This window comes from Lichenostomus cassidix, chromosome 1Aa (assembly GCF_008360975.1).
Source record: "Lichenostomus cassidix isolate B80296 chromosome 1Aa, HeHo_3.0, whole genome shotgun sequence".
NCBI classification, from domain to species: Eukaryota; Metazoa; Chordata; class Aves; order Passeriformes; family Meliphagidae; genus Lichenostomus; species Lichenostomus cassidix.
Genome location: NC_139480.1, coordinates 51,785,087 through 51,810,764, shown reverse-complemented (window position 1 = coordinate 51,810,764; position 25,678 = coordinate 51,785,087). Strand labels below are relative to the sequence as shown.

General features: G+C 45.0%; 2 protein-coding genes across 9 annotated transcripts in view; both read left to right on the top strand.

Moving 5' to 3' along the window:
* The window catches only part of ARHGEF5 (Rho guanine nucleotide exchange factor 5), a 32,486-nt gene extending 28,019 nt beyond the window's left edge, over window positions 1–4,467 (top strand). For all 5 annotated transcript variants that reach the window (XM_085048941.1, XM_085048942.1, XM_085048944.1 and 2 more), the window contains exons 10-15: window positions 572–661; window positions 979–1,133; window positions 1,809–1,970; window positions 2,347–2,417; window positions 2,582–2,686; window positions 2,892–4,467. In XM_085048941.1, the coding sequence (XP_084905067.1) occupies window positions 572–661; window positions 979–1,133; window positions 1,809–1,970; window positions 2,347–2,417; window positions 2,582–2,686; window positions 2,892–3,046 (738 nt within the window). In that variant the 3' untranslated portion in view covers window positions 3,047–4,467. The remainder of the gene's footprint in view (window positions 1–571; window positions 662–978; window positions 1,134–1,808; window positions 1,971–2,346; window positions 2,418–2,581; window positions 2,687–2,891) is intronic.
* A 131-nt stretch (window positions 4,468–4,598) lies between these two features.
* On the top strand, window positions 4,599–23,178 carry NOBOX (NOBOX oogenesis homeobox). Of its 4 annotated transcripts, none has more exons than XM_085048948.1 (9): window positions 4,599–7,597; window positions 10,067–10,738; window positions 11,140–11,246; window positions 11,382–11,500; window positions 12,402–12,526; window positions 18,477–18,750; window positions 19,232–19,530; window positions 21,581–21,877; window positions 22,423–23,177. In XM_085048948.1, the coding sequence occupies exons 1-9, from the start codon at window positions 7,537–7,539 to the stop codon at window positions 22,446–22,448; spliced, it is 1,980 nt and encodes a 659-aa protein (XP_084905074.1). In that variant the 5' UTR covers window positions 4,599–7,536; the 3' UTR covers window positions 22,449–23,177. The 4 variants fall into 4 exon arrangements, 3 of the variants coding, with proteins under 3 accessions (XP_084905074.1, XP_084905073.1, XP_084905071.1); XR_014849335.1 differs by lacking the exon at window positions 4,599–7,597 and having other exon boundaries at window positions 7,609–10,738; window positions 22,423–22,507; window positions 22,767–23,178; XM_085048947.1 differs by lacking the exon at window positions 4,599–7,597 and having other exon boundaries at window positions 7,609–10,738; window positions 21,584–21,877; window positions 22,423–23,178.
* Window positions 23,179–25,678: the final 2,500 nt, after the last annotated feature.

Here is a 25,678-nt window from a genome sequence, read left to right as displayed (position 1 = left end):
TTTGACCTTCCAAAAGAGGGCCACCAGGATGGTGAAGCGCCTGGAGGTGAAGCCACTTGAGGAGTGGCTGAGGGCACTTGGTCTGTTCAGCTGGAGGAGACTGAGGTCAGAAAAAAGGAGTTCTGCAGCTTCCTCCTGAGGGGAAGAGGAGGGCAGGCACTGATCTCTGCTCTCTGTGACAGGGACAGGGCCCAGGGACAGCTGGAGCTGTGTCAGGGAGGGTTAGGGTAGATATCAGGAAAAGGTTCTTCCCCCAGATGGTGCTGGGCACTGAACAGCTCCCCAGGGAATGGTCACAGCACTGAGCCTGCCAGAGCTCCAGGAGTGTTTGGACAACTCTCTCAGGGATGTACAGGGTGGGATTGTTGGGTTGTCTGTGCAGGGCCAGGAGTTGGACTCAGTGATCCCTGTGGGTCCCTTCCAACTAAGAATATTCTCTGATTGTAATATATACTATTTTTTGCAGGAGGATGCCTAAGGAATTGTCACTTATGCTAACTCCTGAGGAGTAGTACTGATCCTACCAGGCAGTTCTGCCCCCACCTCACTGATCATCTGTTTTCTTCTGCAGCTTATCAAGGATTGCAATGAAAATGTCCAGCGCATGAAGAGCACTGAAGAGCTGATCTACCTCAGCCAGAAGATTGAATTTGAGTGTAAGGTGAGCTCATCCATTCCCTGGGCCTTGCTCTAGCCTAATGCATTTTCTGTCTTTCCCCACAAAGCCACTTTTTGTTCTCTGTTCTCCTGTGTACACAGAGCTGTTGAACCACAACATCATACACAGGCCAGCTCTTCATCAGTGCTTCCCTTGCCCAATCATTCATGCCAGCCTTCACATGAAGGTGCCTACCATGACTTACACTTCTCCAGCTAGAGAACTGAAAGCACAGTTCCTCAAGAGAAAGACAAAAATGTAAAGCAAAAACTCCCAGAGACTCATTTGCTTGTACATATATATTTGTTTTGGTCTTGCAGATATTCCCACTCATCTCACAGTCGAGGCGACTTGTGAAGCGTGGTGAGTTGACGGCACTGGACTTCAACACTCCGAGTCCAAAATGGAAAGTCACCACCCGGCCCATCTACCTGCACCTTTTCAATGACTGTCTGCTCCTGTCTCGGCCCAAGGAGTGAGTGCTTCAACACAATTCTTGCTGCCCCTTCTAAAATACCTGTCTCTTTCGGGGTCTGTGCTTTGGTGACAGAGTCCTTTCCCTCTGCCTGCCAGCAAGTGGCAGCCTTTGTCAAGTCACTCTCCTGTCCCGACCTGATGTGAGTATCATGCAAGTATGTGGAAATTGATATTCCCAACTCCTAATTACATATGATAATATAAAAAGATATCTTGGGGTCCCTAACAGAACTCTTCCATTCTGCCTTTGCATCTCTACAGTGTGAAACACTTGAATAATAACCATTTATTCTAGTTTTACTTGGTAAATAATTTCTTTGTAAACGACAGTATGACAGCTAGTGAATGTGCAAATCACTGGTTTGTCAAGAGAGTTGTTGGTTGGTTGTGTTGGGGTTTTGCGGGTGGTGGGTTTGTTTTTCAGCTGTAAAGCTACAAATAAAATTCTGACAGGACAGAGCTTAGTATTTCTACCCTTTTCATTAAATCCCTTCTCTCTCCCCTCTGGCCTTCTGAGACTTCTAACAAGACCAATGCTTAGGATGTCTGAAGCAGATGAAGACTCATTAAAAGCTTTTTGCTTTCCTGACATCAACAGACAACATGGACTCACTCTGTAACCCTTATCACCTTTAAACTCACACCTTGTTTTGTTCCTCCTCTTCACCTGCAGGGGTGGACGTTTTGTTGTATTCGACCACGCTGCTTTCTCAGATGTGCGTGGGGAGAAGTGCGAGATGAAACTCCATGGGGCAAACAAAAATCTGTTCCGTCTCTTTCTACTTCAGAATTACCAGGGAAAGAGGGTGGAGTTCTTGTTTCGGACAGAGACACAGTAAGAGCTCAAGTTTACCCTCAATATATCCCATTATCATGATCAAGCACCACCTAGGAGCCTGATGGTTGTCCCTCAGCTACCCAAATGCTGAAATACCAAATGCAGCTGCTGAGCAGAAGTCTTGAAAAACATCCTCTTGCTATAACTATTTCCTTGTGAACCACTTTCTTCCTCTCTCATCACAGCTGCTCATACAATACTACCACATTACATCACACCATCAGCCTCCAAAAATGGGAATTTTTGCCTTTTCCCACCTCCCTTCCCTGCTTCCCTTTGTGTGAGCAAACACACCCCCCACCCCCCCCATTTCAGTCACCAGACTGCTGTCCCTCGCACTGAATTCTGACACCTATCCTGTGCTGTTTTCCAGCAGTGAGAAGCTGAGGTGGATCTCTGCTTTGGCTCCTCCACGGGGAGAACCGGATCTCCTGGAATGCCCTGGTGAGATTGCTCTGCTCCTCAGTTTAGATGAGGACCTCTAGTGTCCCTTCAACTTCTCTGCTGTTTCTTTGGGCAGCTCTTTATTCTCTACCTCCTCTGCAGCTGATGCCCACAGGATTACTGTTGCTTTCCAGTATTTCAGTATGATCTTTCCTCCCCTTCAGATGCACCACAGGTTCAATGCATAAAGACTTACAAGGCTCGGGAGAATGATGAGCTCGCTTTGGAGAAGGCAGATATCATCATGGTTATGCAGTACAGCAATGATGGTGAGCAGAATGAACAATGCTTGTTTTAAATTGTTGGATTTAGAGGACAAAGAGATTCTTCATCATCTTTAGTATACTTTATTTGGAAGCTGAAAGGGGATATTTTCCTTTGCTCTTAGGGTCTTTTTGGAGAGGATTTTTTTTGGGAAATAATGAAAAAAACACACGACTTTTGCCTCATGTTGTGCTTTTCCCCACACCACAGGATGGATGGAAGGAGTAAAACTCTCAGACCGGGAGAGAGGCTGGTTTCCCTCGGAACACGTGGAAAACATCTCCAGCAAACATGTGCGGCAGAAGAACCTGAAGGAGGAGCAACGGGTGAAGAATGCCAAGCAGCAGGTCTTCTGCAAGAAATAAGACTCTGTTTGGACCTGTACAGTCTCCCTGCCATGGGGAAACCATGGCTTTTCTATTGTGCCTCAGAAGAAATGCCTCTGCGAAGAGCATAATACAGCACTTTGACAGGACCAGGTGCTTTTTGCCAAAGAAAGCGGGAATTCAATCAGGACAAACTTCCTCTGTGGCAGCAGGACTACGGCAGCAGGAGGAGGAATAAAGGCTGCATGTATTGCTTGCTTTGTGGTAGTAGGGAGGGACTTAAATCGGACAGAGGTCTGGGGTCTGGACTGCTGAAAACATATTCCTGGTTTTGCCACTGACAAGTTGCGGGACCTTATGCAAGTCACTTCAGAGTTTTGCCTCAGTTTTGCCAGCTGCAAAATGGAGGTAAACTTACCTACCTCACTGCATGTTGTGAGGCTAAATTCACTAGTATTAGCAGACTGAGAGCTTCGAGTTCCTGAGAAGGAAGGTGCTAAGTGCAAAGCACAACAGAGATGAGGAGAATATTCCGTTTCAGTATCTTCTTGATGCCTTCACGGTGTTGATCTCCATAGTGTAATTCCCATTTAGAGCAATTTATGTATTAGATCAGGCAAATCTACTGGGGTTGAGATAGGGAAATACTTTATTGTATCCAAATGCTGTTAGGAGTTCTTGACAGCATTACAAAATCCACTGGAATGAAGCAAAGTTTTCAGGAGCCACTGTGATGATTTCCCCCACTTAAGAGGTATCCTGCCGAGGAATCTGCCTCACAAAGGTCACCTCTCTTCTGAACAAGCATCCTATTAAGCCATCTGAACTGACCCCTTTTTTTTCACTCTGCCTCCCCCTGGAAGTAGATCAGTGACTTTTGACAAAGATTTGTATCTTGTGTTGGTACACGCCCTGTACAAAATAACCAGGACTAGGCACATGCAATGAAGTGGCACTTTCCTGCTGCTCTTACTCTGATTGCTGATGTGGTATTGCATGCACCATTTTGCACACTTACGGAGAACACTGAGATATTTAGCCACTGTAGATAAAGTCAAAATATGCACCAGGGCCTTTGTTCTTTTTTAGAACTCTCTGGTTTTAAGTCCAGTTTACATACATTTGTGCAGAACCTGTCTGTTTGAGGATATGCCTTCAAATGTAAAATACTTTCTGTGTTAAAGTGTTCAGCTCAGTCAATGCAAGATCAAGTATAAGAATCAATACACCAAAGAAATCCACGTGTAGCCTTCTTGCATTTAATACATTTGAAGAATTAGTTACCTTCGTGTCTTCAGCTTTCTGTCTCTGTAACACTCTGCCTTTAAATCCCATTTACATTGTATCTAGAATAGCTTATTACAGCCTATTTATATCAATAATTTTAGCTGGATTTAAAAAAAAAAAGAGTTGCTTTTAGTCCTAATAAACTCATGCACTTCTCCAGTTAAAACAAAAAACTTTCTGCTTTCCCTATTACTTAGGTTTTCCTCTCAAATGTAAGTAATTCAATTTACTGAGTATACATTCAGTATTTTTTTTGCTATAAATTTCATTTCTAAGTGACTGTTAAGTACAAACAACTCTCCTTAGCAGAGGCAGTGAGGAAAGCTGGGTTTATCTTCATACCTTAAGGTTCTTCAGTGTTATCCCCCACCCTGAAGAGCTGCTGCTGCAGGTTCCATGGTGGTGTTAGTCATCCATAACTCAAGGTGAGCTGAGGGATGAACTACAGAAAATGGGAGTCCAGTGCACTAGAGGAGAAAGAGAGGACCCAGTTATTCAACTGTTAATCTGTGGGCCAGACAACAATCTGCCACCACCTTTTTTCCCCCTAGAAGAACTGGAGCTGGTCTTGAGCTAAGGGTCACAGCAAAGCTCTCCCTCAGACTCACACAAGAAGGGTTATAATCCTCCACAAGACCCAGAATGTTCAGATATCCCAAATGCATGCTTGTCCCAGACTGTCATGAATTTCTGCAATTCCTAAGTCCCCAGGATTGTCAGTGTCTCAGCTGGGATACAGAACACTGCCATGCCATCAATTCAGCACACGTCTGCGTAAGGTATTCTCTCACGGGCAGTCGAGGCATCCCACATCCACTTCAGCTTCATCCAGGAGAAGCCAGCCATACATATTCCCATTCTAAATCAGAAGTCATCTTATTCAACACCTAAAGTCAAGAATTATTTACTCTCTCAGCTCCTACTCTCAAAAGCAAGCAGGCAGATTGTTCATTAGAGCCCTCCCAAGGTGGTTTCTGTGTTGAATTCCATATGTTGTTAGAATTCTAGTTGAGATAGGAAACTTCAAGGGTACTGTTGTCATGATTGACAGCACTTCTGTACTGTTTACCTAGATGGATCAAAGGTTAACTTGTCCCTGTCACAGGTGCAGCCTTTATTTCCTGATGGCAGGCCTTTGTGTATTGAGGAGCATTTAAACGTCAGCTTATGCTTCTAAGAACAAGTGCTTATACCTCGGGTTACTTTGATTTTTTACATTTCAGATAGGCCTCAACTTCTCACTATTTACTTAAACATTTAGCCCCAGCACCATCCTGCCACCACAATCTATAGACAAATCTGCACTGAAGTGCTTTTGGAAACTGACTGACATCTCTTTGATTTGTACAAACTTAACCAAACTAGTAAAATATCCCTTCCAACTGCACATCCAGGATTCAGGAATCAAGTTAGTGGAGTGCCTGCTGTGTCCTATCACAGTCTTAATTATAAGTCAGGATTTCTCCCTACATTATCTAATGTGGATAACCTGATTTCCCAGAAAATCAGTATTTAACAGAAGCATAGGGTTTGTCATGCAACTCCCAATACTTTTCTACTGTTCCCAAAGGCTGTGAGAGGTGTCACTGTATCTTCCCCAGGAACTGGTAGAGACTGATACACAATGTATCTGGACAAAAGAAACTCAGGATTTCTACACTGGAAAAAAAATAATTAAAAACAATCCTCATAGGGCAGTTACACTAATTTCTTTTTATAAAAAGGACAGCAGTGAAGTACAAGCATGAACTACATTTAAAAAGTTTTGTTGAGAAGCTGGGAAAGTAATGGTTTATGTCTGAAAATCAAATTTTATGACTGCTGTCATTTTTCATATAAAGTAGTTTAATATATGTAATATACGGTTATATATATATAAATATACACATACACATATATGTATGTCTCTAAAAAACACCAAAATCTCCCCATCCTGGAGACCTGTGTTGGTCCCTCCTCAAGGAACATAAATGAAAGCATTTTCCACAGTTCTTACTGTGTTCAGAAAAAAAAGGTGACATTAGGGCCAGAGTTCAGTAAATAAACACAACCTTGCTCAGAACCAACTTTTAAAGCAGATAGTGATTTTTATATTTGCACTTTTTCTAATATTGAAAAGGTTCCACCCCCTCCAAGATCGTTGTCAGCTGAATGCTATTAACAAATTAAATGCCGTTTTAGCCCCAACTTCTTGCAGCTGCTGGCTGAGCCAGGTGCACTGTTAGACTAATGTTGCCAAATGTTGGCACTCCTTTAACCTGGTGTTAGGAGCCTTCTTTTTACTAAGAATCTGTAAGCATTGAGAGGACACAAATTACAGCACCCAAAAGTCAAGGAGTGCAATTTGTTTCTTGCACTCCCCAGTTGCTGGAGAACCAGAAGCTGCTGAGCACCTGCAGCCAGAGCATGTTAAAAAATTAATGTCTTCCTGCCAGGCCACAGGAAAAGATCACAGAATCCTTAAGGTCGGCAGGTCCTCTAGAGATGGTCTAGTCAGGGTCACCCAGACAGGTGACACAGGAACACGTCCAGGTGAGTTTGGAATATCCCCAGAGAGGAAGACTCCAGGCCCTCCAGGGACAGCTGTACCAGTGCTCTGCCACCCTCAGTGGAAGGAAGTTCTTCCTCATGATGAAATTAAACTTCTTGTCTTTACTTTATGGCCATTGCTCCTAGTCCTGTCACTGGGCACCACTGAGAAGAGTCTGGCACCATCCTCTTAGTGATATTTATATGGATTATGAGATCCACTCAGTCTTCCCTTTCCCAGCCAAAACAGGCCCAACCCCTGCAGCCTCTCTTTGTAATACTTTAGAGCTCTCATCATCTTTGTTCCCCTCCACAGGACCCTCTCCAGTACTCCTTGTCCTTCTCGCACCGAGGAGCCCAGAGCTCGGTACGGCACCCCATGCAATGAGGCTCCCCTCATCCACGGGTGACGAGTTTCGTACCACCAAGGCTCGCACGGCGATATTTCACCGAGCTCCTCACGGGGAGCATCCTACCAAATATCCCCAGCGAGCCTGGAACATTCCCGTTCCCTCCGCGTGAGGAACCGGGGCCGTGAGGGGAACAGAAGCGGGGCCGTGTGCCGGGTCGGGAGCGCTCCCCGGCCGTGCCCAGGTGCCCCTGATGAGGCGGCCGGGGCCGGGCAAGCCGAGCCGCCGGGCGGGGCATTAACCGGGCCGGGCTGGATCGGATCGGATCAGCACGGACCCGACTCGACCCTGTGCGGAGCCGGCATGGAGGGAGCGGGCGAGGGGCAGCATCAGGAGGAGCGGGCGGCCGCAGGGCTGGGCTGCGGTAAGGCTAGGGATGAGGGCAGGGGCATGACCGATGCCGCCTCGCCTTAATGAGCGGCGGGAGGCAGCCGGCAATGAGCCTAATGAGCAGCCTCGGGGGAGGTTAATCGCTCCTCGTCGGTGGTATCTGGGTGCTTATTAGCCCCTGCCTCTCTCAGCCCCGCCGTGCCCTGGCAATGATGCATTTCCCGGCGTTCGTGTCCCTGGTTTGGAAAAGCACCTGGCCGAGGGTTGAGGGCAGGGGGTCCTTCCTTCGTGCCACACCGAGGGGCTCCCACTGCCTCTGGGTTTCTCGGCTGCACCTTCCCCCACTGTCCAGTTTTCCTCCTGCTTGTGTGGAGGGACCTCTGAAGCTGTTTCTTTTCCCCCCGTGTGTGTGTTCAGGTGGCTTTGCACCAAATGCCTCAAACAGTCTTAAAAACCTTGTGGTGCAAGTGGTTTGCTTGTTCTGAAAAACGTCTGAAAAGGTGGTTGTGAGATGGAAAAGAGGGCTTAGCTTCCAGCTCATGTACCAGGTGTTCCAGACTGCCTATACCTGATGTTCCCACTTGGTTAAAACCCATTCTACTTAAGGTTCTGTTTATCTGAAAGTGGGACAAAGTGATGTTTAGTCTGGTCTCTGAATGAGGGGAGAAAGGAGTGGTTTTATAATTCCCTCTTTGTTACCATGAAGACCCATCTTTCTCTCCAAACTTGGTTTTCATTGCAGCTCTTTTCCTGGGCAGTCCCAAATTGTTGTGAGGCCTTTGCTGTCTGTTTTAGAAGTAAAACACAGCAGTTTACTTTCACTTGAAGGAATATTTCTCTAGAGGATATAAAACTCCCAGGTATCTGTTTCTGCTACAGATACAAAGGACCCCACATAAAACTTGGGCATTTATTTCATGATGTAAACACATACTGGTGTTTGTATAGAAACAAGTAAAACCCCTGCTCATATAATGTAAAAATACTCCCTTTTTCACATAATGAGTGAGACAAGCTCAGATGCAGCCAGGAGGATGGTGGAAAAAGGAATTATATACACCAGTGCCAGCTTCTGCCTCCTTCAGTTCTTGACCCTCCCCATCAGGATTTTTCATCTCATTTAACAGCAGTGGAAACTTGTCGCTTCTTAACAAGATCAAATTATTATAGCTGCATAGTTTCCTGCTTCTGTTTCTTTCTTCTGCATCTAATTTGGTTCTCCTAATACTGCAAAAAGCAAATTAGATGCTCTTGGAGCAGCCTGCCATGCCCTCATACTTCAGTGAAGATTCTCCCATCTGCTTGGAGTTGTGGGGCTCCTCCTTGATTAACAGCTGTTTCAGAAAGAGACATTGAGGCAGAAGCAAATCCTTTATTTTGGCATTGCACTAGTATGTATTAAAGGCAGGGCACAGTGAAATAAATCTTTTATATTTTTCCCCCCAAAAAATTAAACTGTCCAGTTTCTCTGTTGTCACATACTATTGGAATGCTGCCAACAGTCTGCTCAAACTTTCCTCTCTCCAGACAGAGGCAAATACATGAGTTTGGGCTTATTATTCTACTTTCTATTCTTAAGAAGTAATCACTTTTTGTTTTTTTTAAGTACCGGAAATCACACAGGCTCACACATTCTGAGCCAATTGGGAGGGTTTTGTAACTTTTTATTTGGAAATGCACATGCCAGCTGGGAAAGTATAATGCTTCTGTATTATTCTGTTGCCTATTTTAATTATTTCTCTTGCTGTGGTGTTTCTGACCTGTCTTCCACTATTCAGTCTCTCTTATTATAATGCAGTTTGTGTTTTTTGTTAAACTTCATCAGACTTGTGCACCTAATTTTGTCCTCATCCACCTATTTAATTCCCTATCTTGTAAGTCTGTCATTCATAAGTGTAGCTGAAGCTGCAGGAAAATAATTTAAGGCAGATATTAGAAGTCTGTACAATTAATGTTTTTTTGCTTCGCCAGCTTTGGTGCGATAGAAGTATATAAAAGTAAAGAAGTGATGATATTTGTCAGATAACCCCTGCTGACACAGTAAACCAGAATTCTGCTTCTGCCTTTCTTTTCCTCATTTTAATAAGGTGACATGTTCTTGCCAAGTCATTGATTTTTGTTCTGTTGCTTATTCCAGAGACCTGTGTTATCCCTGGTACTGTTTTCCCACTACTGCATTTGTAATGTGCAACCTTCCCGTTATTCTCTGTGTCTGGAATTACCTTCTCCTGTAGTTTACAGTTTGCTTTTAAAATGAAGCTTTTCTCATCACAGATGGTTGATTGTCTCCATATTGACCATATAAGATTCTTTGCTGTTGCTTTCCTGGCAGTGCCTGTTTTTATTTTGATCTCTGTCTGGTTCTTGTCACTGTTGGGTTTCACTGCATGGTCTTTTCCTTCCCCCATAACTGAAACTCCCAATCCAGGCACATTCAGCTTAGGCAATGTGCATGTGGGGTGGGGTTTTGTTTTGGTTTTTTTTCCCATTTTTTCCCTTGCAGAGTCCCAGGACAAGAAGGAGAACATGCTGCTGAATACAGAGCACTTTGTGGTGGAAGCTGATGCTGTTGGTGGCCACAGTACCGGGAGCAGTGTGCCACCTGCATTCCCAGGCACAGCCAGGCAAGAAGAAGTTGAGGATAACTTGGGAACAGAAGATAGGAACAGCTCTGAAAAGAAGGTAGAGGAAGAGGGGAGATGCAGCACCCTGCAGGCAGCTGGGTCATCTTCCCAAGGCTCGGTGGTCCTCTATGGCCAGCACAGCTTTGCCTCGGCGCGTGGGCAACCATCGGATTTCTGCAGTGACACAAAGGCTGTGGCCCCGCTTCCTGTGGCTGGGTTAGGACCTGTGGAGCCCACAGGTCAGTCAGAGCCACGTGAACACTGCGAGAATTACTACCCTGCTGGAACTGAAAAGGAGGCAAAGAAGAAAAGAAGTACTAAGAGCAGCAGAATGTGCACTGATAATGCATCCAGTGGAACAGCTGGAGCTCCCTGCAGGCAGGAGGAGATCAGCCTGGTCCCTTGCCAATCCAAAGGTGCTCCAGGCAGTACTGCAGCTCAGGATTCCTACAAAGGATTTTCAGTCCTGGACTCCAGAGGCAGCTATGATGTGGCCAAGGGGAAAAAATTCTTACCTGTCAAGAAGAAGCCCCGCACCTTCTACAGTGCAGGTAGATCCCAGGGCACACAGTGACACTGGCAGTGCCAGTGGCACTTGGTGTTCCCTTCCCTGTGCAGAAGGCCCAGCATGGAGGTCTTGAGCTGCTCTAACTGATACTGCACTGCACTCCACACCATTAGATATGTGAAGACTTCCACAAATAAAGGTTGCTGAGTGTCTCACACTTGAAGCATCACTATCAATGCTTTTTGCTTTTACAGCAAAATAAAATTTCTGTTTCTTTTTGTGGTTTATTTAAAAAGAATCTTTTTATGTTATTCCTCTATTTTTGAGTACAGTAAAAAAATGTTCCGTTTTTTTCTGTTTTCCTCTGTTGCTAAATTTTTTTTCTTGTTTTCTGGTCACTTACTTCCCATCTCTCTCTCTCTTTGGACAATGCATCGTTTCTAGGGCAGCTAGAAGAGTTGGAGAAGATATTCCAGGAAGAACACTATCCTGACAGTGAGAAGAGGAAGGAGATTGCAGCTGTGGTTGGTGTGACACCACAGCGTATCCTGGTAACACCTGCTGGGAGACAGTGCTGGCTGTGGGTTCTGTGCACAAAAGGGATGGACGGGGACTGGGACATTGCCAGTGTCCCCATGTGTAGATGGTTTCCTCCCTGAATGCATTCCTTTCTTCCCATTTCTCAGGTCTGGTTTCAGAATCGCAGGGCAAAGTGGCGGAAATTGGAGAAGTTGAGGATGAAAGGCAACAAAACATGTCCAACATCATCAGCTCTGTTAGTCCCCTTTGGATCAGAGGGTTATGGGTGAGGAACTTCCTCTCTTTTCTCATTTCTCCACAACTGATACCTAACAAATACTTTCCTTTGCTATTTCTCCTTTATATTTAAACAGTGAAAAGCTGAGCATTGATCTGGACGGAGGTAGCCCAGATTTCTGGGCATATTGTGGACTCTCTTAAAAGTGCTTTTGGATTAACCTGTAACACAGATTAATCAAATTAATTTTTAAATAAAACTGTTGAAATTACTCTGGCTGAAATCGTGTAGAGAGCAAGGGACGAGATACAAAAGTTTATGGAATCATCTCTTCATTTTTAGTTTCTGTGAATGCATCAGCCAGGTGCTTTGGTGTGCTTGGGGATTCTTTTAACCCAGTTCTCCCACCACTTCTTTCCATGTCCTTGGATTTGCACTCGGTGATGGAAATGCTGTTTGCTTAGATCAGTCTTACAAAGTCATGGGCTTCTTTGAAGAAACACAAGGTGGCACTTTCCATATGTGAGCAGAGAACATTAATGGGTGGTGGGTAAGGGAATATACAAGAGGATAGATGGTCTTTCAGGGGATAGTGAATGTGTGAGGGAAGAAATCATTCTCCATAGGGATGCATTTATGGCAATCTGGAGTAAGTTTCTTCTTATGAAGAACACAGAATGAATAGAGGAAAAATTGAGTGGAAGAGGAGAAATTAAGTGAAAGAATTAGAGACCACCTGACTTACCTCATTGTACTGTCCCTGCTGCATGTCTTACACAAGTGACCTGGGGCTGCTTCCCCAAAGACTTCTGATCCAGCATTCCTTGCGCTTGTAGTTAGCCAGTGCTTTCCCTTTCTACCTGTTAGGGATCTGGGATCTGCCCCTTGTAGGATGAAGAGTACATGATTGGTCATAATGCCCTGCCTTGTCCTTTGTGTCTGCCTGCAGGGTACCTCCTCTGCCTGTGCCTTCATTTCCTGAGGCTGCTGGAGACCAGCCTGCCGTGCTGGGAGGAGACCCTGGAGCTGAGAACTCCTCCAGCACGCTCCCTGCACCCTGCACCTCTGCCCCAGGTGAGACCACGACCAGCACAAGTGTTTTGCACAGCTATAGCATCAGCTGCTGGAGCTGGGAGGTTTCCAAGTGCTTTAGGAAAGGCCATGATAGAGCCTTATGCCATCAGTGCAAAAAGTGACACCAGGTTACTCCACAAGCTGAGAGGGTTGGGGCTTTTCAGCCTGGAGGAGAGAAGGTTTTGTGGAGTCCTCAGAGGAGCCTTCCAGTATCTGAAGGGGCCTACAAGGAAGCTGCAGAGGAAATTTTTACCAGGAACTGTAGTGGTGGGACAAGAGGGAATAGCTTCATACTGAAAGAGAGGAAATTTAGGTTAGATATTAGGTAGAAATTCTTTTTTGTGAGGGTGGTGAGGCCCTGGTACAGAGAAGTTGTGGATGGCCCATCCCTGGAAGTGTTCAAGGCCAGGTTGGATGGGGCTCTGAGCAACCTGGGTTAGTGGAAGGTATCCCTGCAGGGGGCTGGAATCACATGGTCTTTAAGGTCTCTTCCCATGATTCTGTGATTCTAGGTAGAGGATCTCACTGCTTATTGAGTCTCTACCAGTTACGTACCAGCACCATGGTGCCTCTGTGCTAATCCTGGGGACAAATTTACAGTCCTTGTTCCTGTCCTAGCACAAACCAGCAAGGAATTCTGAATACAACTTCATAAGGCCAAATGACCAGGTCATTCTTCCATAATAGCTGTTTGACCCTGGTCCTGCTGGTGTAAATGATGAGGGAAGTATTGTTCTGGTTCTGATGTTCTCCATGGCAGATACACACACCCCATATTCTTGAGGGAGTGAGAGTAGCTGAATTCCAAAGCTGAGGGCTGTTTTATCACTGTTGCAGTGGAGTTTTAAGTCAGTGGGGTGCGCTGTTCAACCAGTTTTCTACCTGAGCTGTGTTTAAAGATTGATGGCCACGAAAGAGGGAGGATTAGTTTGTTTATTGATGTGTGCAGTCCAAGAGCATTCCCTAGAGTCAGGGATGCTCTGTACAGCATTTCCTAGATATTTGTATTTCCAAGCTGGCACAATATGAAAAGATTTCCAAAGTGATGGTGAAGACTTCACCACTCCCTTAGGGACGGATATCCGTAGCAATAGATGTGCTGACATGTGGTACTGCTGTGTGTGTTTTCCTACTTCCCAGTGTAATTAATTCTTGGGAATTTCATGCCATCATGCCTGTCCCCTCGTTGTATTCTAAATATATCAGTATTTAGTTATCAGTATTAAGGCCAGTTCCTGCAACTCATTTTCCAAGAATGACTCAAATTTTTTAATAGCGCTTTTACCTTGGAAGTATTTTGGTACTGTGGAAACCAACTGTGAGGTTGTATCAATAAGCTTAGAATGCTAAAATGTGTGCTAGAAATACTTACTTGAGATACTTTCTTGATAACCTAATTTGTTACTTCTGTAATTTAAATTTGCCTGTCATCCTCTCAAGCCAAGGGCTCCTTTAGTCAATCCAATGACCTTCTTAACCAATAGGACTGTAATTCAGTTAGTTCCAGTTTTTCCACTTCTTGCAACAGAGTAAATATGGTCAAAGTGTTTGAGTAGTTCACTGCTTTCAGAGTGGTGAAATGCTGTAGTCTGTTGAGCCCTGTGTTTAATTGGATAGAAACCAAGGTTTTGCGAAACAATTTAAAGGAAACAAACCAAATATCCTCTGGTTTCTATGCTTTAGGAACATCTCCTGTTTCCTAAAGTACCTCTGCAGGCACTATGTAGTCGAGAGAGTATCAGGGAATCACAGAATGGTTTGGCTTGGAAGGGACTTAAAAAATCATCCAGTTTCTGCCATGGGCAGGGACACCTCCCACTATCCCAGGCTGCTCAGAGCCACATCCAGCCTGGCCTTGGACACTTCCAGGGATGGAGCAGCCACAGCTTCTCTGGGCACCCTGTGCCAGGGCCTCACAGGGAAGAACTTCCTTCTAATATCCAAACTAAACCAACCCTCTGTCAGTTTCAAGCCATTTTCCCTGTTAGATATGTCTGTCAGAGAAATAAAATTTCATTCAGGGATGTAATCTTGTCCTCTGCTTGCATTGAACCATTTCTTTCTGGGGGATCTGCACTCTGGAATGCAGCTCTCCATGTGGAAAACACAATTCTTTCTGATAAATTAGAAAGGTCCCATCCGAGTTCTTTGTGCAATGTGTAAGGAAGAAGAAGGGCAAGTGTCCTCTCTGAGGGAAAAGACTGATAATACGTGGAGTCCTTGTAGAAGAGAGATTTGCATGGCACAATCACCTGGAAAGCTCCAGTTGCAATTTTGCCTTGCTCGATGCAGCCATGGGCACTGAAACTTGCTTTTTTTTGTTGTTGTATACCATTGAACAGACAGACTTCTTCCCTTTAAGAATGAAAACAAAAAAATGAAACAGAACGAAAATAAAAGTCAACTTGACTTGAATCAGCATTCTCGTTCAGGAAAAAAACTTGCCTATGTACAGGGCCATCCAAGGACCACCTGTTTTCTTTATTAGAATATCTCAGAACACAAAGGAGACAAAACTTGGATAAAGTCCAAATTAACAGGAGCAAAATAAAAAGGGAACAGATGCATAAAAAAGGTTACCAATTTACAAGGCAAAACCAATTAATTAATAGTGTCCCTTGTAGAAACAGCTCATGGGTGGTTTCAGCAAAATACTTTGTGATCTGTGCACCATGGGGCAGTTGGGCTCACAGAGCGTGACCTGCTGGAGTAGCTATTCAGGTGCTTTCCAGTGTTATTAACCACTTTGAGCAGGACAAGAAAATTATTTAAGTGCGTTAGAACAGTCTGATCTGTTACCCAAGACCTTGGATAGTGTTCAGTGCTGCAATTTCCATTGTTTTTCCTTGCTCTCCCCAGTACTTCTGTCTGTTGGTTTGTGGGTTCTTTTTCTTCCTTTTTTTTTTTTCTTAATGTCCTGCTGTTTTTACCAGTTCTCAAACAAGCTGATGAAAAATGTCAGTGCTTTATATTTGAGATGTGTTACTTTGCTGGCAGTTATGGCTTCTGATTTGGATAGTAGCCACACTACTTGCCAGTAAGAGCCTTTTGTGCCTCAACACTTTGATTTTGAACTTGCTTTGATCTTAGAATTGTTTTTTTACTATTTTTGCTAGACAGCATGCTTGAAATTAATGTTGGGTTTTTTTTTTTACACTGGCAGTTATTTGACGTTTTTCTTGATTTTCTGAGATTTCTTACTGATATACATATATCTGTGATTCACTGGCTTATGTTTTGTTTAGACTTAACCCATTAGAAAGAAAAATTCTTTTCTGTACCTCTGGTTTGTGGGACATTTTTCTGTCCCACGGGGTAGGAAATTCTTTGTTTCATGTTTGCCTTGCTGAGAACACCTGTGAGGAGCCCAGCCTGTGCAAGTAACTCTTAAGCAGCAAGGTGATTAAATGCACTGGCAGACATGAGATTGTAATGGAAATCTTGTGAGCAAATGGATGAAGTTGGATATGGATATTTACTGTCAAAGAATAGTAAATAAATGACAAGTTACAATGATTTCACTTATAGGACTCTGGCTTTCAAACAAATTTTGAACAAATGTGTTTTCTTGTAATTTCAAGATGAGGACAAATCTATGAAAAGCTTTGGGATGGCCCTTCCAGTAAAGGCTGGAAACAGAATAACCATTCTAGAGTTCAAGTCAAGTGCAGTGCCAGGACTGGTTCAGAGAGCTGAAGCTGTAAATTATTAAATTGCTCTCCAAAAATTCCCTAAGTTGTCTCATGGACATGAGAACCCAGAAGTAATGGAAGCAAGAAATAAAAACCATACTGTTTCATTCCCATGTTCACTGGAAAGCCTTCTGAGGTTATCTATGTCTCTACAGCAGTGTCAGGAAGAGCGACAGAATTGAACAATATAAATATTACCTCAAGCCAGGGATCAGAATCCTTCATGGAACAATTCTGGAATCTTCTCTAAATATGTCAGATTTAGCAGATTTTACTTCTCTGGGAATTATTTGTTTGTACTGCATTTGTGACTTTCTTGAGAAGACATGATTTCAGTGTCTGTCTTTGAAAGGACAGAGAAGCAGAGGAGACTTTAGAAAAGGCTGAACCAGCTCTTTGGAGATGAAGGGTGTTGTCTCACAGTCCCATTGCCTGGGGGTCTTATTGCTGTGAACCACAAAGAGTCTCTGCACTAAGTGTTGCAAATGTTAGAAAATTAATTCTCAGTAGATATGAAAATGGGTTTAGAAGTGATTTCCTGGGCTGCTTGTGTTCATCGTGAGGAAGAGCAGGGCCATCTGCAGAACAGCTCATCCTGCTGTCATTACTGAACTGGAGCTTTACCTGGCTATAAACTGCTTTTCAGGTAAGTTGTGTCCCCCGTGGCTGCTGTTCAATAACATTTGTGTGAGCATTCTGGGACACAATGGTCAGGAGAACCAGTGCAAAAGAAGGGTTTAAAAAAATCACAGGAGAGCTTCAGTTTCATTTCTGGCCAAGCCAAAAACCACGAATGTGACAGGTATAGCAGAGATACTGCCTGGCATGGATAAATAATATGTTCAAACAAAAAAAATAAACCACTGAGAATTGCCTGGGCATGTGAATGCTTTAGAGATGCCATCCTAGATCTTGCCTCAGTTTTCTGACTGAGCCAATAATCAGGGCAATTGAAAACTTGAAAAGTTTTAATGAAAACATCATGATTCCTTCCCTCCATGGTTTCAGAAAGTTAGAAAAAACAGAAGGTGGGAAGATGCAATAAGAGAGACAGAACTGCCAGCACACTGGGGAATCTGAGAAACAGTGCAGCAAGAGGTTGAAGTGGAAAGTCCTCATCAGCTCTCTGGACATGCATTCCAAAATTCTCTAAAGGCTGCTGACGCTTGTTATGGCATCTTTATGTTTAGGTGTTGTGTTTAAGGCCTTTGATTCACACCTGGTGGAGTGCATTTGATGTTACTCTCTATTCCTGCAAGGGTGAAGTGCAGCTGCAGACTCTGCCTGGCTTTCCGTGAAAGCTTTGCCATGTGTGGGAGTAGGCAAACTTCCCCTGAGCAACTGGTTGGCATTTTCTCTTCCTCATCCTTGTGCTTGTTCAGCCTAGCTAGACTGGAAAAATCATTTCAGTTTCCTGCACACTTGATGGCTGCATTTGTGAAGAGAGAAATCATTTGCTAATTGCCATAATAAGAGTGAAACTTGCTTTCTTGCACCATGCCCAAGCTTCTTGAACTTCATGTATAGTTGTTACTCTGGATCACCAGCATACCTGATTCTGACCTTGAATTTCCTCTGTTGTCCTCTTTCCACAGAGGCTTTTCTGTAGGAAACTCTTCCTTTCTCCTTTTCCAGCAGTGACTGAGGAGACAAGTCACCAGACAAGATTCTAGCAATCAAAAGGTGTTGGTTTCCTTTTCCATCTCCCAGCTTCTTTTTCCCAAGGACTTTCAGATGCCATCTCTACTTTTTTAATTTTTGGTTTTGGCACAACTCATCAGAAGTAAAACCAGGAGTTTCAAAGTGGCCTAGACAGTGGATTTGTAAAGGCACAGCTTTGTTTCTTTGCAACCACAGTTCCTTTTTTCAAAAGGGTGATGTGTGCAGCACACTTCTCCCAGAGGACAGTAGAAATAGAAGATGACTGGGGGATTGTTCCTGGCTTTTTTCCAGGAAGTACTTTGCTTCATTTGCTGCCTTCTTGAGACCTGGATTAAGGATAGTATGCAGAGACTGAAATCACAAAGGTAATTTTATTTAACCAATAAACATCATCCTGTGTTCCAGAGAGCTTGCTACTACTCCCTTTTGCTTCTCAACAGCAGTGATGGTACTCATTTACTTTTATCCCCATGAATTAAAGTCCACTCTTTCACTGGCATCTTGCTTTTCTGTTCTGCTCTTGTAACTCTCTCTGCTTGCTGCTGCTGATTCCCAGTGTGACAGCGCGATGTGACAGTCTCTGTTTTCATTCACAGCCTCCTCGCTGGCAGGAATGGTGGCCCCTCGTGAAGCACAAGCTCAGACCGAGGCGCTGCCGCAGCCCCACTTCAATTCCAGCGGCGTGGAGTGCTTCCCTAGCCTTCCCAGCCCTCCTCCCATCCGCAGGGCCAGCCTGCCGCTCAGCCTGGCCTTCAACCCGCACAGCCACAATGTTCCGCTGCTGCTGGACACGCCCGACAGTGAATGCAGCTTGGCCAGTCAAGAAAACGGCTCCGGGGAAGCCTTCCCTTACGGCATCCAGAATCCAGGGTAGGAGCAGGTCAGAGTGTCTTTGAGGGAGGTGGGAAAAGCAGCCCCTGGGAGAAGCTTTGGGAGGCTGAAGGTGGGACAGGGGACAAGGCGGCAGCATAAATGGAAAGTGAGATGCAGTTGTGACAATATCCTTTAAATGGAGTATGAAAAGCTGTATAATGAGCATAATAGAACAGGGCACCTGCTCTGAGCCAGGTGCTACCTGCACTCAAAGTGCTCTCAGAATTGCATGCGTGTCAAGTGAAAGTGGGGGTATTCCAGGCTGTGGGCATACTTAGTGGGAAGATAATCCCCACTAACACCCATCATTGTTCGAGAATCCTGCTGTGAAAGCACTTGGCTCAAGTGTTTTCTGTGGCCCTTGTCCTGTGCCTGGCATTTGGGAGGAAGGGTTGGCAATAAAAGTTTATTGTACAGGTTGTTGTAGCTGCTTATCCTCCTGTCATTTCTGGATTGCCTCTCTCCTTGCTCTCTGCAGCTTCAGTTCACCAGTTTCCTGCCCTTACCCCGAGCAGCTGGAGCCTTCAGACAACCTGGAAACCACCTACTGTCAGTACAGCAGCCAGGAGGGAATCTACCAGCTCTCCCAGTCCTGCCATCCAGGTCACCTGGGCAGCAATGTGTTCTCCAGTGACCACCTCCCTCCTCCAACACCCCTGGAGTCCCATCTACCTTTCCCTGCCTTACCTGGTAACAGTGAAGCCATGACCTGTGGAGCCACACAAGGCTACGTGCAAAACCAGACAATGGGGCTGCTCATGCCAAGTGGAAATTCAGGTAAATTTCTGAAATATTTTAGTATCCTGCTCCTCTGGAGTACCTAAACAATACCCCGAAACATTCAGGATGATCACTGGGTTTAGTGATGGCTGTGACAGAAAGAAGAAATGTCCATATGCCTGCACGAATCTGTAGATCTGCCCATCTTTTTTTCACTTAATTGCCTTGTATGCTTGGGTTTTTTAAAGTGCTGAGTGACCCATTCGTTTGAATCAAAAGTTACTACCCAGACTGCACATATCAGAAATAGCAATAAATATGAATGTGTCAGGTAGGGCAGAGGTTTTGTCTGGACTGGAGAAATAACTTTTCCAGGAGTGTCCTGTTGTGTCAATGAGCATCCCTTTGTTGTATGTGCTGGGAGTCAAGGGTGCAAAGTGGAAAAGGTGCCACAGCAAATGAGATAGTTGGAGATACTGAGGAAAAACAGGATTCTCACTGTTTGGCTTCTGCAGAAACCAAAATCACGTTATCTATCTTAGGGTAGTGCAAAAGATAGAGACAGGAACCAACAGAGTATGGACATAGATTCTTTTTCTTCCTCTGACTTGAACACTTGCTGACAATAGCACTGAGATTAAGGCACTCCAGCATAATTTTCTAAAAAATAACTAGGTAAAAATGGCATTCCTGATCCTCCTTGTTTTGTGTCTGGGCTTTGTAGGTTGAAGTTATTCAAGCCCAAGTATAATCAAATGATAAATTGTTGTAGTTAATTTATTTGCACTGGCAGGTTTGTTAAATTAAGGTCACAGTCCAAAAGCTACATCCCTTGTCTTGTGACATGAGAGAACAAAGAGTTTTAGAGCACAGATACTGCTGCTGTTTTTGTAGCAATTCGGTGGACTGTGTCAGGGAGGGAAGTGTGACTCAGAGCCTGATTCACATCAGGCTGCAAGCTGGCTGCTGTCCCCACTCCTCACAGCTGACATTGTCCAGGACAGGTTGGCAGCACCTGTGCTCTCTAACATACTTGGCCCTGCTCCCTACTCTAGTTCCAAGGCATAATTTTTATTTTTTGTGTTTTTTCAGTCTGAGGTGCCAAGAAATAATGAGAGGGCAGTGCCCCAGTGCATCAAATTAAATGTTTTTATAGCGTGATGCCCAAGTGTGCATTGCATTTCTTGGGACATGTTGTGTGAGCTAAAGGGATTTGTAAAGGTGAAAGCTGGTGAAGCTGGAAGGTTGTTGAAGGAACAGAGGCAGTGTTGACATCCTCTTATTCCATGCTTCTGTCCAGAGCACAATCAGCAGTGAATGGCTTTTCTGTTATGCAGTGGGGATGACCAAGTTCACAGATTCATGGAATCCTGGAATGGCTTGGCTTGGAAGGGACCTTAAAGCTCATCCATTTCCAACCCCCTGCCACGGGTAGGGACACCTTCCACTATCCCAGGTTGCTCAGAGCCCTGTCCAGTCTGGCCTTGGACACTTCCAGGGATGGTGCAGCCACAGCTTCTCTGAGTTCCAGGGCCTCACCATCCTCACAGGGAAGATCTTCTTCCTAAAAAGGTTCCAGGATTCCCAAAGGGCAGGGCTGAAAACCAGTCTATCAGTGCAGACATACCTGTGAGTCTTACTTCAGCACATAAGCCAGGGAGCAGCTTAGTTGAATTATGGATATTAATTAGCAAAACATTCCTGCTTCCTGATTTACAGCTTTTATAAATGAAAGTGAACATGAGGCATCCAGCTTATGCTTGGCAGACCCAACTTGGAAAATGGGACTGGAAAAAAAAATTGGGGAGTGTCTAGTATCATTACATAAACTCTCTAATATCATTACATACACTCAGGATTAGTGCTGAGTGGCATCATGGATTTTTTTTTTTTTAGATTATAACAATGCTATGAACTTGCTAAATCTTATCTCCTAAGAGCTGTTTTGGACAAATGCACTGCAATGTAAACTGCAGAGTGATCTTACATAAGTGTGTGGTATCTGCTGTACTGCAATGCTGTCTTTGCACTGAGCAAAGCACAATGCACACATTTTGCACATAGACATTTTCATTATTTTGTCTTTTCTTGATGGCTTTTCCCTCAGCAGACATCCCTGCCTACCCAGCTGTATCCTGGAATGACTTCTATATGCAGGGAGCTCCTTTCTCCAATCAGTTGCATTCCCAAATGCCTTTTTCTAGCATGGCAGGAGGACAGTATTTCACAGAGCCATACTTTCTTCAAGTGCCCAATGGAACAGCACTGGAATCCATGCCACAGAGTGAAAAACAGAAGGGAGTGACACCACCAGACCAGAATCACCAAACAGAGCCAGAGTTGGCAGCTCTCACTGAAAAAGAGGACATAGAGAGCAGCAGCAAGGAAGGAGAGACTATTGTTGGTAATGAGCTGATTGGTTTTTTGGAGAGGGAGGGGGGAAAAGAGTTCCAAGACAGCAGTAGCTCCCCTCAATGCAGGATGAAAACTGTGGCATGATTTTTTGGTGAGCTGCTGCCTCAGACAGGTCCTGTGATTCTATACCTGTCCTATACCTAGTTTTTAGATTCATCTGTTTTTAGAAATGGGGACCTAAAAGTCAGTAAAATAGATGGCAGAGTTCTGTGTTTCTTCAGATATCATCTGTTGTGAGATGTATGGCTACACAGAACTGATTATTTCTAAGATTTCCAGAGGCACAAACACCTCTCTTCAAGGCAGAACTTCAGCAAGAAGGGAGAAGGGAGAGCTTTCTGTTTGGATTCTGTCTTTAAAACAAAATTCCTTTACTGTAGAATTGTTGAAAGGTGTCATATGCCTTAAGTATTCTTTGGAAGTGTGTGTGTGTGGAGTGTCTAATTTTGAAATGCAAAACATTTGAAAAATTCAAGGTATTTTGTGTCATGTGAGATCACATTTCCTTATGAATCTGTTTGGGGTTTTTTGCAGAAACTAAAGAAGAAACTAATGACTGATGCTGCACTCTGAGAAAAAAACCGAAGGAACAGGAAAAATTGCTATTTTAATCTGCAAAGTAAGAAGAGTCAAAAAGAGACAATAATAATTTTTGCAACAGATGCACTTTTTAAATTTCTTCGTTTAGTTGTATTTTTTTTTCTCGATGCTGTGATTATTTTTTGCTCAAGAAAGAAACAGGGATATTTCACTAAATAAAAGTTCCTGTGCTTTTTTTTTTTTTTTTTTTTTTTCCTCCAATCTCCTGGCTTTATCCTTCTTAATAAATTCTGATCTTGACCAACCCTCAGCCAGGAAAGAGCTGATACAGGAACTAGAGTCCCTTGGGTGAAAATACCAGATCATGCAAGAGTCAGAAGGTCTGGCTGCTATCCTGGAATACACAGGAAGAGAAACCAGGAGGAATAAGATGTATGCAAAACAGGAGGAACAACTCCAGCAACTACACTTAATTTTAGGGACTCCAGACAGCAAAAGAAGTGTCATTGGAAGTCCACCAGTGATTTGGTGTTTGCTAGTTTTGCTAGCCTTGAATTACTTATAAAAAATTTATTTTCAATGTAAAATTATACCAATAAACAGCAGCAAGACTGTAACTATAAATGTTGGCAGTGTAACGAGATCCCTGTCTGTTATTAATTGGGTTTGCATCCCATTTGAATTGAGCCTTTGATCTTGGCTTGATCATCTCGGCTTCTGCTTTGCCTGGGAAACAGATGAAATATGCCTCTGAAATCAGTGATCAGCAGCAGGAGCAGAGGATGCCAGTGAAGAGATTGTTCACCCTGCAGTCCCTAGGAATTGTGCTTCCCAGAGGAGCTGTAACTGTTGTGGTTTAAAGGATGTTACAGCAGACTTTACCCTAGAGCTTCACTACCCAGCCCGGTTCAGCGCCTCAGTGCTCCAAACCCTCTGTCCCAGGGCTGGACACTGCGCTCTCACCGGCTGGGGAGCCAAAAGGCTAGCTCTGGTTCGTCTGCTTCCACAACCGGCGGTGATAAAGGAGGCGAGGAGGGTCTATGCGTTGTGTCCATGGAAGATGTTTATTCGCATGGTGCAGCAGAGGCCAACGACCTCCCTGAGGCAGAGATGCCTCAAGGGCGAAGGCCTCACATGCACAGCCACACGTGGAGCATAAACACACGTGGAGCATAGACAGCAAGATGGCGGAGGGTAAGGGGTTTTATAGGGAAACAGAGAGGGGCAGGGACAGCACACAGGCCCAGTGACCTCTGGGTACAGGGGAGGTACAGGGGCAGAGTTAGGAGTACAGGAACCAATAGGGGAAACCCGAGGGAGTGGCCAGGGCCACGTGGGGTTAGGGTATAGGAACCAATAGGGAAAACTGGGGGCGTGGCTAGGACCACATGGAGTAGGGAAGGCAGGACAATAGGTGACAAGGACAGTCGTTAAGAAAGGGGTGTGGGGAACTTGCAGCCATTATCCCAATATTTCCCCATTTTTTACTAAATTAAAGAGGGAAAGGCTTTTCCTAAAAACATTCATAGCAAATTTTTAAACAACAGGAAAATGGTAAAATAACATAATGTAAAGCAATAACAAAATTAGTTTTGCTGTGAGTATGGGGAAAACGATGATGCAGTTGGCCGATTTTGATGTTGGAGTTTAGTACAGGTTGAATTTTCAGACTGCAGTCATGTTTGTAGTCTGTTTTTCTTTTGCTGGGGCTGCTATGATGAAGGCAGGGTTTGCAGCAGCAACGGGGTTGTCACCGAAGTCTTTCTCAGCTTAGGAGAGGGAGAAAACTTTGGACGCAGTGCAGCTCCACTGGGTGACACACAGCTCTTCCCTGCTGTGGCTCTGCTGGGTCTGGAACAGTTCTACTAGGTTCCAGCACGGCCGGACGGCAGCACAGCTTCAGGGACTGCTCTGGCGCAGCTCCACTAGGCTCCGGGGGCAGTGTCTGCCGCGGGGAGCTAGAGGTGCAGCCCCACCGGCTCCTCCGAGCCTGCCGCGGGCAAATGGACGTGTGGCTCCGCTCCTGGCCAGGCTATAGCTGCTTCTGGCTGAGAGGGAACACCTGGGAGGATGGGAGGAGGGGCTCGCACCGAAGAGAAACATTCAGATGGGGAGGGATCTATGCCTGAAGGGAACACCCACCGACGCGGGGGAAGAGGTTACAACGGAACACGAGGGATGCAGGGGGCGGGGCTTTGGCAAGCCCGGGACAATTTCAAGGGGAAGAAGACAACATGGCATGCCTGACCATGCGGCCGGCGCCATATTGGAAAACACGTGGAGTCAGCTTGGCTGAGGTTTGGGGCACAGGAAAGGAGGTTAGCAGGGATCTCGAGTTAGAGTGATCAGTTCTAACCTGGGAAAGGGACAGGAGAGGCTGAAAAACATACGATCAGCTGTCTCCTGAGAGACAGAGGGGGAGCACGAGCAGGTGGAGGAGGGGGTGCCACCAACACATGGTCGGCACCATGTTGGGGGATACATGCAGGGGAAGGTGCTTATTAGGGAGAGAACAAGGGTTTTTCACTGCCAGATAACTAAATAAAACAAAACACAGATTAGTTTACTTTATCTCTCGCGCGCAAAAACTTCCCACACAACAGCTGATTCCCCACTCCTTATAAAATATGGCTAATTTTATAAGAAAATCTTCTCCCAAAATGGGGGCACAAAACTTAGGTCTCCCCTTGTTAGAAGTGGGTTTTTTCTTGTCGAGATTTCGCATGGAGCGCGACTCCCTTCACCTTGACAAGACGCCACCTCTAACCCTCCACCCACCCCGAGGCAAAAAGAACAAACTAAAAAGAAAAAAGGGACCCCCGTACCAAGCCAACCAGGCCTTCACCGGCTCCCGTCCCAAGGGGCTTTCCAGAGGGCTTACCATGCACGGAGAATCAAAAAAAAAGCACTCGGGATGGTCCACCGCCGTTCAGCCGACCTCCTTAAAAAGCGCGACTTTTTTCCAGAGGCTACCGGCCGCCCCTTCGGTCTTCTCGCTGAATGCAAGCTTCTCGTCGGGGAAATGGCTTCCCAAATGCGACTTTTCCCCTGCCGCAGTTGCGGCTGCAGGGGGACGCTTTCCAGGGTGGCTTCTGCCCCACGTTGGGCGCCATTTGTTGCGGTTTAAAGGATGTTACAGCAGACTTTACCCTAGAGCTTCACTACCCAGCCCGGTTCAGCGCCTCAGTGCTCCAAACCCTCTGTCCCAGGGCTGGACACTGCGCTCTCACCGGCCGGGGAGCCATAAGGC

What these genes read in the sequence shown, in the direction of transcription:
- NOBOX (XM_085048945.1), top strand. Translation starts at nt 9,817, where the DNA reads ATGAAGCTTTTCTCATCACAGATGGTTGATTGTCTCCATATTGACCAT. An exon ending in TGACACCACAGCGTATCCTG is followed by an intron (nt 11,247 to 11,381) that starts GTAACACCTGCT and finishes CCCATTTCTCAG; the next exon opens with GTCTGGTTTCAGAATCGCAG. An exon ending in CATGCCAAGTGGAAATTCAG is followed by an intron (nt 19,531 to 21,580) that starts GTAAATTTCTGA and finishes CTTTTCCCTCAG; the next exon opens with CAGACATCCCTGCCTACCCA.